Below are 14,591 nucleotides of genomic sequence, written 5' to 3'. Positions count from 1 at the left end.
CAGCAGTCGAAGCCCTGAACCCTATCCTTAGAACCACACCATCCGGGCACGGTGGTGCAAGTTTGGAATCCCAGGGAGTTAGAAGCAGAGGAGGAGAAGTTCATGGTCATTCTCCACTACCAAGGGAGTTCCAGGACAACTTGGTATACATGAGATCCTGTCTCAAAAGACAAACAAACAAACCAACAAAAACAAACCATAGACAAGCTGTATATGAGTAACAAACATTTCAATCATGGTGGACTGAGCATTCCTCGTCAGAAACTCTGAAGCCCAAAGGCAGTAGAACAACGTCCTTTTTATCGTCTATTCCTATTTAATGTATTTATTTTGCAGGTCTGGGAATTAAGCCCAGGTCTGGCGCATGCCAGGCAAGTGCTCTGCCATGGAGCTACACCCCAGCCCAGAACAACATCTTTTAAATAACGAAAGAAAAAAGACTATTGTCCCAGAATTCTACATCCAGGAAAACTAAACTTCAGAAAAAGAACAACAACAACAAAAAACAAAAACAAAACCCCACAGTCTCCAAGGAAGGAGAATTCAGAACATTTGGTACCACTAACACCTAAGTTTTTAAAATAAGGAGGGCCAGCAAGGTGTCTCAATTAGTAGAGGTGCTTGTGTAAGTCCAACAACGGGAGCTGTGCGGTAATCACCTACCAGACACAGGGAGGCAGGGTGTTGTGACAGAAGTCATCTCTTGGTACACCTACTTACACAGCTCTACTTTGGGGACCACGTAAATGCTCCACATTTAAACAGTAAAATAAATCCAGGCACGGCAGTGCATGACTGTAATCGCAGTACTCACGAGGCTGATGCAGGAGGATTGTGAGTTCAAGGCCAGGCTGGACTATATACTAAATGCCATGCCAATCAAAGCTATACATTGAGACTGCCTTAAAAAATAGTGATAAATTAATAAATAAAAATAAACTAAGTAAAGAGTTTTACATTTTTGTTTTTAGTCAGGGCCTCTGTGCTGGTTAGTGTTTGTCAATTGAAACAAGCTAGAACCACCTGAGAAGGGAACCTCAATTTAAGAACAGCCTCTGTAAGATGGGTCTGTGGGAAATTACAGCCTCCATTAGACTGGTCTGTGGGAATTACAGCCTCCATCAGACTGGTCTGTGGGCTTGTCTGTGGGGGATCTTCTTGATTAATGATTGATATGAACAGGCCCAGCCCACTGTGGGTGGCATCACCCCTGGGCAGGTGGTTTCTGGGTTATATAAGCAAGTGAGTGAAGGAAGCCATGGGGAGCAAGCCAGCAAGCAGTCTTCCTCCACGGTTCCTGACGGCCCTCAATGGTTGGCTGTGATCTGATGTGTAAGCCCAGTTAACATCTAGTTGGTTTTGCTCGGTGTTTTATCACAGCAGCGGAAACCTAGCTAGGAGAGTCTGACTCTAACCCAGGCTGACCTGGAACTTACAGCAGTCTTTCTTCACACCTTCTCAAGTGCTGAGATTATAGGCAAACAAAAAATAAAAACAAAGAAATGTCCCTCCTCTAATGAGGCAGACTTTCTCTCTCCCGGGAAGGAGCCAGAGAGCGGGAGCCATTCACTCCAAGTAAACAGTTCAGAATGTGTACTTACAAAGAAGTCTTATGAGGATTGCACGGGGCAGGCAGACATGACTAGGAGTAGCAATTACAAGTGATCCTGCTAAGAAATACGTCCCCTGACGTTTGTCAGCTGAGGGCAGAGGAGCCGAGAACTGCCACCACTGTAGGAGAGAAACAGGACCTTCGGGCATGCTTTTCCTCTGCCTCTCCTGCCACAGTGGTCCTGAGTGCTTGGACCACGACCAGAGGCCTCCTCCACCTCACCAAGGGCCTAACCTTTCTTCTGCATCCAGCCTAACCACTTCTGGTTTGTTTCATTTTGTTCAAGACAGGGTTTCTCTGTGTAACAGCTCTGGCTGTTCTGGAGCTCAGTCTGGAGACCAGGCTGGCCTCCAGAGGGCTGGGATTAAAGGCATTCGCCACCACTGCCCCAGCCAGCCTAACCACTTTTTTGTTTTGTTTTGTTTTTTAGAGACAGCGTTTCTCAGTATAGCCCTTGCTGTCCTGGAACTCACTCTTTAGACCAGACTAGCCTGGAACTCAGAGGTCCACCTGCCTCTGCCTCCCGAGTCAGCCTAACCACTTTTAAAGAAGGCTTCTGACCCTCCCTGTAGAAAACAACCCACACTTACAATGCCGCTCCACTTAAAAGTTAACACTGATATATATGGATTGTAAACACATATATGTAAGTGTGTGTTCTAAATTTAAAAATTTTTTGCAATGAATTAAACTCAGGGCCTTAAACACGCTAGGGATACCCAGCCCACCGATTTACTTATTTATCATTTTCATGGACAGGGTCTCACTAGGCAGCTCCTGGCTGTCTGGCCAGGGGCTCATTATACAGCACAGGGTAGTCTCAAAGTTGAAATAATCCTCCAGGGAGCTGATGTCATGGTTGGCCCCATCACACCTCATGGACTTACTTTCTTATGACAACCTAGGCTATCCCTGAAGAACTTCTAGGCTCAAGCAATCCTCCTGTCTCAGTAGCTATGCCTAAAGATACACAGCACTGCACCAACATTAGCAGTTTTTAAATTTACACTTAATGTATGTCTTTTTTGGGAGACTGGAACTGCCATGAGGGCAAGAGGTCCAGTCACCCTTACTGTCCAACATACAGTTCTGGGCTCTTCCCAACCACTCACCTACTTACGAGCGGAACAAAGCTCACAGATAGGAAATGTTCGTAAGACTGAAATAATAAAGACAGGCTGAGGAAGGGGAGGGCAGTGGGGGAAAGCAGGGTCTAGAGAAGGCCCGTGGAGAACAGTAAAAAGGAAGAAACAAACTTGAAATAAAGACAGATGACAGGGTCTCTACGTAGCCCTGGCTGGCCCAGAACCTGCTGAGGTTACCGTGTGTGTGTGTGTGTGTGTGTGTGTGTGTGTGTGTGTGTGTGTGTGTGATCACACCCAGTTTGAAGACTGACTTAAAACAGCCTTTTCACCTGATTCTGAGTTTTCCCACTCATTTAAGGGTAGAAGGGAGGGAGGAAGCAGCAAAAAAGATGTATGCTTGTATAGAGAGCCTGGGACAATGGCAGGGCTACTCAGTCTGACCAGCCATTTTCCAGAATACAGTTTAGGATTTTTTCAATGTACTCATTAAAATTCTCAGACAGGGGTACATCAAATAAATGTTTACTTGTTATGTGGATTTCTGACAAATAGAGCAAGTATTAGCTACAGGCAGATTGAAAGTTAATGGTAAATCTTCAACCGACCATCTGCTCTTCTGGTTGAAACATTGACTCATTTTCCTGCCAGAGGCTGGACTGGCCTCAGGAAGGGCTTGTCTCCAATCTGAGCCAGGACTCCTGCTGCCTCTCAAGGTCAGGGTCCTGGCTCTCCCGAAGAGGCTTTCTAGCCGCCTCCACACCCGCTTCAGCCCCACTGACTATCTCTGAAATGAGCGTGTGGTGTCACATGGAACTTGAACTCCAATGAACATGAAATTAAATAGTCTAGGCTTTTCTTCCTACCTCTGTGGGTAAAACTGAAAAGCATTAACTAACTAACTAACTAACTAACTAACTATATATAGTTATTTTATATATTTTATATATATATAAAATTTCTGATAATCTAAAGTTTTTTAAACTTCAAAATACTTTTTAACCTTACAGCTAGTGTCCTTAGCCACTGAACTATCTCTCAGCTCCCTAAACTTTCTCTTTAAAGTGGCTTTTGTATAAACTGAGGACATGACCACTCCATGGTATGGTTAAGGGGAAGGTTTTAATTGTGGCTATGAGGGAACAGCCAGAGGCATCTGGAAGAGTCCAGAGCAGAGAGAAGTAAGCAGACATGAACAGCAGACTGGACATGGCCAGGAGAGAAGCAGGAACAGAACAGAGAGAGACAGAGGAACATAGAAAGAGGGAGAACATCCCAAGGGTGGAGGCGCAGGCCTTTAGTCCAGCACTCGGGAGGCAGAAGCAGGACGATCTGTGGGTTCGAGGCCAGCCTAATCTAGACAGAGTTCCAGGACAGCTACACAGCAGCAGCAAGCATTTTTATCTACCCAGCCACCTGTTTCTACTTCTGTTTGTTTGGGTTTTTCTGTTTTTTTGTTTTGAGACAAAGTCTCACTATAGCCCTAGCTGGCCCGGAACTTGCTGTATAAACCAGACTGAACTCAAACTTGGTGTCCACGCTCTGGCCTCTGCCTGTTTAGTGCTGGACTTAGAGGCGTTTACCACCAGCTGACTTGCTCCTTGTCACTTACTAATCTCCCTGACACCTGCTACTGTTGGTTCTCTTGTTGTTGATTTCTGAGACAGGGTCTCACTCTGTAGCCCAGGCTGGCCTCAAACTCAGAGATCTGCCTGCCTCTGCCTCCTGAGCGCTGCGATTAAAGGCCTGTGCCACTATGCCTGGCTGCTACTAATGGGTCTTATCCCTTTGTTCTTTTATTTTGCTCACAGCATAGCTCTTCCTATACATTCTGGTGTTCTAGATACTTACATCTATCTATCTTTCTTTCCTTCCTTCCTTCCTTCCTTCCTTCCTTCCTTCCTTCCTTCCTTCCTTCCAAGACTAGACCTTACTATGTAGCTCATGCTGGTCTTGAACATGCTATGTAATGAAAGAGACCTTAAACTCTGCCTCCCAGATGCTAGGATTAAAAGTGTGTATGAGTTGGGTGTGGTGGTGCATGCACTCAGAAGGCAGAGGCAGGTGGATCTCTGTGAGTTAGAGGACAGCATGGTCTAGAGTGAGTTCCAGGACAGCCAGGGCAACACTGAGAAGCTCTGTCTCAAAAAACCAAAATAAATAAATAAAATAAAATAAAAAGCATGTATGACGATTGTGTGATATTTTGATCATATTCTGACACTAAAGCTTGTTTGGAATCAGGGCGGAGCTAGCCACTAGCTGGCCAAAATTAACCATAGAGGTTTTGGTGGACTGAGGACAGACAGGAGACAGGAAATAGTAAGCTGGGTCTGAGAGAGGATCTCGGCCCTTTTTGGATGGAGGAAGTGAAGAGACAGGAAGTCACTGGTGGCTGCTCCCCTGCTTCTCTGATCTTTCAGGTTCTTACCCTGATATCTGGCTCCTGATTTTTTATTGATAAAGAATAGTTAGATAAACTCTTCAGACTATAGCTTATTCTTTTTCCTTTCAATTCCTAGCCTTAATACCTAGCCTTTACCAACCCAACATTTGAAAAAATATATTTAAATACTATTCTATACTTTCTCCTAGTACATGTTACTTTATTTTGGTGTCTCATTTGAATGGTCCATTCTTCATCTATTGATCTGAAACCTGGGCAAACTTAAATCCAAGGCCGGCCTGTGGGTTCTGTTCAGCGGTGACTTACCTAATTTTTGAGCCCATGTTATAGCGGTGCCAGTGTCTCCTGCATTGCCTTCAGCTAAACATACAACTTCTTGGCCAATCTTCCATCCAATTAGTGGATAAAAGCCTTAGGAAGCAAACAAGCAAACCAACAGTAAGTCACACAGCAAACACACAATGAACTGCACCACCACCCACAACACAAGAGTCTGATGACACAAACCAGCACCAAGTGCTTACGCACTAAGCCCGCCTGAGTTCAAATCCCAGCCCTCACTAGGTATGATCTTAAGGCTTCTGGACTTTCAGCCTCGGCTGTTCCAAGTGAAATGAGGCCTACCCCAGAGAGCTGCTGTAGGCCTAAACAGAGTTAACGCATAAAGGAACAAGCTCAGTGCCTGGCATACAGTACGTACAAGAAATGTGAAGGGCACATTCTGCTTTTGTTCTTCTTTGCTTTGCTGTTGGATGGCTAGTCTTGGTTTGGGAGCTGGCAATTGAATTGAAGGTCTGGTGCATGCTGGGTAAATACTCCACCACTGAACTATATCCCCAGCCCCTGGCCATTAGCTTTTAATACCTACCGGTACATCCATGTCTCTACACACATGGCAATGAGTATCTGAATTGCAAAATAAAGGTTACTAAAGATAACTGTGCCAGAACACCAACTACACTGTTGTGTTTATCTGTAGTCTTCCAGCAAAGTCCTTAGTCAGGACAGTGAAATACAGTGACCACCTTCTTCTAGCTTTGACCCCTGCTAGCCTGGGAAAAAGGCCCAGGCTGCAGAGGGAAGGCTGGGAAAATAATTTTTAAATGCATCTTTGACAACGCTGGGGATGTAGCTTAGCTGGAAGAGTTCTTGCCTGGCACACACGAAGCCCTGAGTTCCATCTGAAGCACCATCTAAACCAGGCACCATCTAAACCAGGCATGGTGGCAGAGCTATAACCCTACCGGCGGGGGTATGGGGGAGGTGGAGGCAAGGGGATCGGCGGTTCCAGGTCATCTTTGTCTACATAGCAAGTTCAAGGCCAGTGTGGGCTATATGAGACTCGGTTTCAAAAAACTAAAAAGGCCCTAAATACACATTCATCACTAGTTGGCAATTACCACCCCTCAAAAGTTTCTAGTGCATAGAAAAAAGGAAATAGGGTTGTCTCCCAAGGCATACAACACTTGCCTAGCATGTGTAAAGCCCTGCGTTTGATTCCCCATTAGCAACATCAAAATCAATCAATTAGTCAATCAATAAATAAATCAGAGAAAGAGAGATTTAGACTTGAAAATAGCATAATCCATCTAACATTTTTTTCTATTAACAACTTTGGGGCTTTTGGTTTTGGTTTTTGGTTTTTGGAGACATTTTTCTATATAGCTCTGGCTGTCCTGGAACTTGCCCTGTAGAACAGGCTGGCCTTGAACTTGGGAGATCCACTTGCCTCTGCTTCCTAAGTGCTGGGATTAAATGTGTGCACCACTACCACCTGGCAACATCTTTATTTTTAATGCTGCTAATTTAATTCTTTTAATTATTTTAAAGGAAATGGAAATTAATTATCTCTAATAATAATAATATATCAAAGAATATCCTTAACATAAAATGGGAAATTAGAGCCAGGCAGTGGTGGTGCATGCCAGTCTATACAGAGTAAGATCCAGGACAGGCACCAAAACTACACAGAGAAACCCTGCCTGAGGGGAGAAACAAAGTGTGTGTGTGTGTGTGTGTGTGTGTGTGTGTGAGAATTCGTATATACATCACAAAGAAACACAAGCATAATTTTATCTTAGGAACAAGATACATCCTGATTACTTACCTCCATTACCATGTTGAGGGCTGTTTCCTGTATTAATATCCAAAAATGTCCCGGTTCCCATGGTTAATTTCACATCTCCTGTCTGGAAGCAGCATTCTCCAAACATGGCCGACTGCTGGTCACCAACCTGCCAAGGTGTTCAACTGTCAGTTGCACACTCTACCAGCACTTACTTAGTATAGTCCAGTCCCCGTCTACAGGAGTCTCACGATTACATATTTCACTTGCTTTTTTTTTTTTTTAGCCATTTCCTTAATTTAAAAATAAACCCCAAAGACAACAGTTGCATAGTTCAGGGTCTCTCTGGACAGCACTTTGGGCAACCGACTAGTCTAAAGGGTGCTGGTGCCAATCTAGTTCATGAGTAATTCCAGTAACGTCAGCATAAAATTGTTCCAAAAAACTGTCTTTTCATTTTCATCTTAGAGGTTTCACTCATTTGTCAAGATCTCACGAATTTCTCTTTTACTAAGAGTGACAGAGGTTATAATAAAGTCAGAAGTCTTAAACCACATGTATTTCCTTTTCTTTTTTTTTTTAAAGACAGGGTTTCTCTGTGTAGCTTTGGCTGTCCTGGAACTCCCGCTGTAGACCAGGCTGGCCCCTGACAACTCAGAGATTCACCTGCCTCTGCCTCCCAAGTGCTGGGATTAAAAGCGTGCACCGCCACTGCCCGGCCTAAACTTGTATTTCCTATTTTAAAAGATTTTAATTTTGTTACGATGGCTACATGTAAATACACATAAAGCTGCTCATTTAACTTCCTACAGCGATGGAAATCGATCCAGAAGCCTCACATGTGCTGATGAGTTCTCCACACTAAGTCACACTCAGAACTCTACTTTTATTCTTTGTAGAGACAGGCTGCCATGTTCACCAGGGCAGCCTAGACCTCCCCGCCTGCCTCAGCCTCCTGAGTAGCTGGGACTATTAAGCACACACCACTGCAGAGCGCTTGCCTTGTCTGCACACGGTCATGGTCACTAGCACCATATTAAACAAAGAAATAAAAAAAAATAAAAATAAAAATAAAAACAGGGCTGGCAGGATGGCTCAGCAGATAAACGCATTTGCCACTAAACCCGACACTGAGTTTGATCCTTGGGAAACCCACATGGTGGAGAGAGAGAACTAACTCCTAGAAGCTGTCCTCTGACCTGACCTCTACATGCATGCCATGGTATGTACACACACACACACACACACACACACACACACACACACACGCATGCACGCACGCGCGCGCGCACACGCGCACACACACACATACACAGAGTGATAAATGTATGTTGAAAAAATAAGAGATAAATAAACCTTTTTGAGGCCAAACATAGCTGAACACACAACCCCAACACTGGAGAATCTGACAGGAGGCAAGCCTGAACTGATAACAAGATCCTGTCCCCACCACAAACAAATTTAAAAAATGAAAGCACCGTGGTAGGGGAACACATGCATGCGATCCCGGCACTTCGGAAACTAAGTGGCTTGCACAGAATTCAAAGCTAGCCCAAGCTACAGAATAAGACCTTAGCATTTATAAGTCAACACATTACTTTAAAAAACAAAATAAATAATCTCCCCCTTTTTAAACTAATCTCAGCGATACCTTAATCCAACACTAAACCTGTCCTCAGCAATTATTTCATTTTTATACCGACATCTACCCGGGCAGTTGCATGCTAAGGGTTTTGTAATCAAATACAACTTTTGTGTTTTGGATGTTGTATTTTGTAATCCAAATACAACTTCCTCCTCTAATATCAATTCCTTATTACTGGTTTGGGCTGTTGTGATGAAATGTAATCTAAGCAGTGGCCCCTCACTGCTTTTAAAACTGCGGCATCAACAGAAGTAAAATACTACTCAGAACACAGTATCTTTAGAAAATGTAACAGTTGGAAATGGTTACAGAGTACTTCCACCATAGGAGATTGGCCAGTGGTCCTCCACCCAGAATACAGGGGATGCTTCCCATTATATGTATGACCCTTTCAACTTGAAAGAAAGGAAAGAACTAGTAGGCATAATGTCTGTTTCTTCTTCAGTGCTGACATTGAACCCAAGCCTGGCACATAGTGGCAAATGTTCTAATGCTAACATTGAGAAAAGTAGGATCTCACTATATAGCCCTGGCTGCCCCAGAACTTGCTATGTAGACCAGGCCAGCTTTGAACTCACAAAGATCTGTCTTCTTGTGCCCCTGAGTACTGGGATTAAAGCCTGGCTCAGGCATTAGTGTTAGTCTACCGAAGACCTTTGTTTCTCTTAAAGCCAGTTCCCAACTATTCAGACATACTCACTTAGTTTTTACCCCCATGTCGTTTACTTACCAAGGCAACAACTGGTATAGGCACACCAAATATCTCTTCATCCACTGATCCAAAATTATGGCTTCAAAGAAGATGGATGGAAGAGTTAATTGTTGCTCTGGAAACAGTCATTCTAAAAATCCAGCAAACTGCTTTTCACACAGGCCACAGCGTTACAGAACTGATGCAGAGGCAGCAAGCGTGTGAACAAAACACAAAACAAAACAAAACATCCCTTCCCCACCAAAGCAAAAAGATTGCAAAGGCAGTTTTATAGGTCTGTGCCTGATGCTCACATTTACCTTGTGTCCTTCACAGGAGGCAGGATAGAGAGTGGTATGGGAACTATGGAGGCTATGAGCTTGCTCCAACACATCTGGGCATGAAAATATGGCGTCAGGATATGCAAGCTTGAATGCTTCACACCTCTACCCACACCGCAAAACATCACATTGTACACAATAAACAGGACTGTCAACTACAATCAGTTAAAAAAAGAATCTAGCCTAAATTACAGAAAAAACTGCTGATTCAAAAAAGAAGATAAAAGTCTTTACCCCAAATGGATCAAAAAATCCAGTTGTACTGGCATTTGAATAATCCGTGGCATACGAAGAACCTAAATTTACATTAGAAATAACACATTTATTATCAGGTAATATAAATCATCTAACCTTGGTTTACAATCTAGACCTTTGTCTACCTTCAAATTCATCCTAAAATGAATGTTTGCTACATTCAAGTTTCCAGGAAAATTCCCACCAAATCTTTATGAACCTTTATAGTTTTTTAAGACTCTATTTAAAATTCTCTAAATTGCAATTATGTATGTGTGTGTATGAATCACAGTACACAGTGAAGACAAGAGGGTGATTCCAAGTGTCTGCTCTCTCTCTCCACCATGGGTCCCCGGGATCAGATCTGGTCCTCAGGCTTGGCAGTGGATGTCTCACCAGACACCGCCCCCCTCCCAATACATACCACTGTCTTCATATGGAGGTCAGAGGACGACTTTATGGAGTCAGTTATCTCTACCATGTGGGTTCTAGGGACTATCTCAGGTCATCAGGCTTGGCAGTAGGCATTCTTACCAGCTAAGCCATCTTACCAGTCCTTGAATGCTACAAAAGCAATTTTGTAGATAAAACCTTAGGATCCTGAGTTTTGTTTTGTTTTTTTCTTTCTTTTTTTTTTTTTTTTTTTTTTTTTTTTTGGTTTCTCTGTGTAGCTTTGGAACCTGTCCTGGAACTTGCTCTGTAGCCCAGGCTGGCCTCAAACTCACAGAGATCCACCTGCCTCTGCCTCCCGAGTGCTGGGATTAAAGGCGTGTGCCACCACTGCCTGGCTAGGATCTTCAGTTTTAAGGGAAAAGGTGTAGAGATTAAGTTAACTGCCCCAACCCCGCCCCCACACCCCACACACTGGCAAAGTATATCCAAGTACAGTGTTACCACTGTTTTATTTTTCAAAATTTAAAGTTATATTTACTCTTTTCATGGGTATTAGTGTCTGGCCTGCATGCATGTCCGTGCACCACATGCATGCCTGGTGCCCTTGGGAGTCAGAAGAGGGCATTGGGTGCCCTGGAACTGGAGTTCAGAATGGTTGTGAGCCAACATGTGGATCTTTGGTAATTAACAGCTGAGCCACCTCTTCAGCCCCTTAAATTATTTTTTTTAAGTTAGTGTAGCATGAATCTTAGAAGTTCTTATTAATAAAAATAAACCTGGAGCTGAGTATTCGGGTGAACACTGGAAGATCAGAGAAGCAGAACAAGCCACAGCCACCTCATCTTGCCAATTCCTCAGCTGATCCTGTTTCCTCAGACTGGAAACCTCTGGATCTCAGCTGAACTGTGCTGCTCAAAAGCCTGAAAGCTTAACCAGCTCTAGTTCCTCGTCCTCACACCTTAAATATCTTTCTGCCATCACTTCCTGGGATTAAAGGCTCTTTTTACCATGCCTGGCTGTTTTCAGTGTGGCCTTGAACTCACAGAGATCCACATGGATCTCTGCCTCTGGAATACTAGTATTAAGGGCGTGTGTGCCACCATTTTCTGGCCTCTGTATCTAGTGGCTGTTCTGTTCTCTGACCCCAGATAAGTTTATTAGGGTGCACAATATTTTGGGGAACACAATATCACCACAAGTTAGTACACAAATCAATGTGTTTCATTATGGCATTTTCATATACGTTATTGTACTTTATGCTAATCTGTCTCGCCCCCTCTGCACCATACCCATTCTAACTTTTCCCTTCCTTCCCCTAGACAGACTTTGGACTTGATGTTACATGTATTCCACCACCCTCTGTTCCCACCCCTTAAAAATCTCTTCCTTCTCTCCCATGATCCTCTGGTTCAATGACCCAGACCCCCCTACACACACACACACACACACACACACACACACACACACACACACACACACACGTACTTAAATATAGATTCCACATATGAGAGATAACGTAGTATCTTTTCTTCTAAGTCTGGCTTATCTCATTTAACATGATTTCCAGTTCCATTCATTTTCCTGCACATGTCATTACTCCCTTTTTTTTTTTTTTACAGCTGAAAGAAAGAGCATTTTATGTTTGTACCACATTTTTCTTGTATTGATTCTGTGTTGGTGGACTTCTAGGCTGGTTTCCTTTCTTGGCTATATAAGTAGGACAATAAACATAGATGTGTAGGCGTCTCTGTGGCATGCTTGGAGTCCTCCAGTTATATACCTGAGTGGTATGGCCAGGTCATATGGTAACTGTCTTTTTACTTGTGGCGAGGCCTCCTTGCTGGTTTCCACTGTGGTGCACAAGCTCACACTCCCAGCAGCAGCAGTGAAGGGCGGCTCCTCTTCCCACATCCTCACCAGCATTTGCTGCCATTTATCTTCTTGTGTTGTTTTTGTTTTATTTTGAGACAGGCTCTCTCTCTAGTGCCTTGGATGTTCTGGAACTTGCTATGTAGACAAGGCTGGCCTTGAACTCACACAGAGTCACTTGCCTCTGCCTCCCAAATGCAAGGATTAAAGGCTTGAGCCACCACACCTGGCTTCATTTATCCTCTTGATGACAGTCATTCTGATCTGGATGGAATTCAAAGCAGCCTCAGCGTCGTGCATTTCCCTCACGACTAAAAATACTGAACACTTTTTAAAATAACTATTGGGCATTTCTATTTCTTAAGATGACTGAGGGGTTTGTGTTTAATTTTTACATTCTTTAAATATTCAGATATTAATCACTGGTCTGATGTGTAGTGGCAAAGATCCCCCCACTACTCTTTAGGGTGTTTCTTTATTTAAATGACTGTTTCCTTCACTGTGCAGAAACTTTTCATTTCGAGCAATCCTATTCATCAATTATTGGGATTATTCCTGTGCTAATAGAGTCCTTTCCAGAAAGTCCTTGCCAAGAACATATCCTGATGCATTTTGCCTTAAGATCCTTTTTCTCTTTAAGGTTTATTTTCTTTTTTATCTGTGTATGTGCCTACATGTATGAAGGTGCCCACAAAGGCCAGAAAAGGGCATGGGATCCCAGGAGCCAGAGTTACAGACAATTGTTAGCCACCTGAAATATAGAGAACCAAACTTGGGTCTTCTGGAAGAGCAATAGCAAATATTCTTAACCACTGAGCCATCTCTCCAGCCCAAAATCATCTGTGTTTTTTTGTTCTGTTTATTTGAGACAGGGTCTCACTATGTAGTCTGGCTGTCCTGGAGCTTGCTCTGTAGACCAGGCTGGCCTCCAATTAAAGGAAATCAGCCTGCCCCTGCCTCCTGAGTGATGGAATTAAATGGAATGGGTGGCATGCCAACACCACACCCAGCTGTCTTGTGTTATTTTTATTTTTGTTTTGAAACAGAGTCTTATGTTGTAGCTCTAGCTGGGCTAGAACTTGCTATGTAGACCAGGCTGGTCTTAAAACTCAAAGATCCACCTGCCTCTGACTCACAAGTGCAGGGACTACAGGAATGCATCACCATCTCCAGCTAGGACTGTTTTCTTCTAGTTCCGTGATGAAGAATGTCACTGTGTGCTGAGGACACAACTCAATAAATGTGTCTGCCACCCTGCCTCTGGCCCCACACGGTGGACAGAGAACACTGACTCCAGCAGCTTGTCCACTGGCTCCCACGGTGCATCACTACCATGTTCCTAGTTCTTTCTCTGGTTGGCCACACACTTGTTCTTTTCTTTCTGCCCCATCAGTATTAAGGCCTGGCTGGTTTACTGTGCTGGACAAGACGGATTCCTTCCTAGTTCTCTTCTGTTGATCCTGTCCTCTCATAAAACATACTCTTTCCTGTATTCTTATGATTGAGGCTTTCTTCTTCTTCGGTGTATGGTATTCCTTGATACATCTTCTGTATCACCGGCTTCAAAGTCAAGGACAGCCTGAGCCTGGCTGTCCTTGAAATAAATGTCCTTGTTTCTCCATCATCTGTAAAAGGTAGCTTTGCCAGGCACAGCCCTCTTGGCTGGCAAGTTTGTACTTTCGGGGCTTGAAAGCATCATTCCACGCTGGACGTTGACAGGGATGTGATGGCATTCTGATGTGTCTGCTTTTGTGAGTGAGTTGGCACTTTCTCCTGACAGCTTTCGGTGTTCTTCACTCTGTGTTTTGGCATTCTGACTATACCATGAAACGGTTCTTCTATGGACTACCTGTGTGGGGTTCTCAGCACCCCTTCTATTGGACATTCATTTCTTCTCTCGATTTAGGAAATTCCCTGCTATAATTTCTTCGAATAGATGCTGCTTTTTAGTATTCTTTATCCTATGAAAGCGTAGCTTGGGACTCCCGATCACAACCCAGATTTTCTGGACGTTGTGGTCATATTTGTTCGTTTTTTTTCCCTTCTTGGGGTCTGGCTGTGGTACTCCGTGAACTCTGCCCTCTGTTCTTTTTATTCTTTCTTCCAGTTGGTCTGATACATTGGTGAAACTTTCCACTGTATGTCTTACTTGATTCACTGAGTTTTTCATTTCCAACATTTCTATTTGTTGTTTTTCAGAATATCCATTTTCCTACTGGACTCTGCCTTCATGCGGTCATCCAGATAGCTGA

The 14,591-nt window shown here is 43.6% G+C and overlaps 1 protein-coding gene across 1 annotated transcript in view; it reads right to left on the bottom strand.

Moving 5' to 3' along the window:
- Positions 1-14,591, bottom strand: part of Gk5 (glycerol kinase 5) — a 62,134-nt gene that overhangs the window by 17,254 nt on the left and 30,289 nt on the right. Inside the window, exons 7-11 of the mRNA XM_059267073.1 lie at positions 10,078-10,139; positions 9,823-9,896; positions 9,542-9,602; positions 7,209-7,335; positions 5,408-5,512 (exon numbers count right to left, since the gene is read on the bottom strand). Of these exons, the coding sequence (XP_059123056.1) occupies positions 5,408-5,512; positions 7,209-7,335; positions 9,542-9,602; positions 9,823-9,896; positions 10,078-10,139 (429 nt within the window). The remainder of the gene's footprint in view (positions 1-5,407; positions 5,513-7,208; positions 7,336-9,541; positions 9,603-9,822; positions 9,897-10,077; positions 10,140-14,591) is intronic.

This window comes from Peromyscus eremicus, chromosome 7 (genome assembly GCF_949786415.1).
Source record: "Peromyscus eremicus chromosome 7, PerEre_H2_v1, whole genome shotgun sequence".
Taxonomy (NCBI): domain Eukaryota; kingdom Metazoa; phylum Chordata; class Mammalia; order Rodentia; family Cricetidae; genus Peromyscus; species Peromyscus eremicus.
Note: the sequence above shows the minus strand (reverse complement) of the source record. Positions and strands in the feature narration are given on the sequence as shown.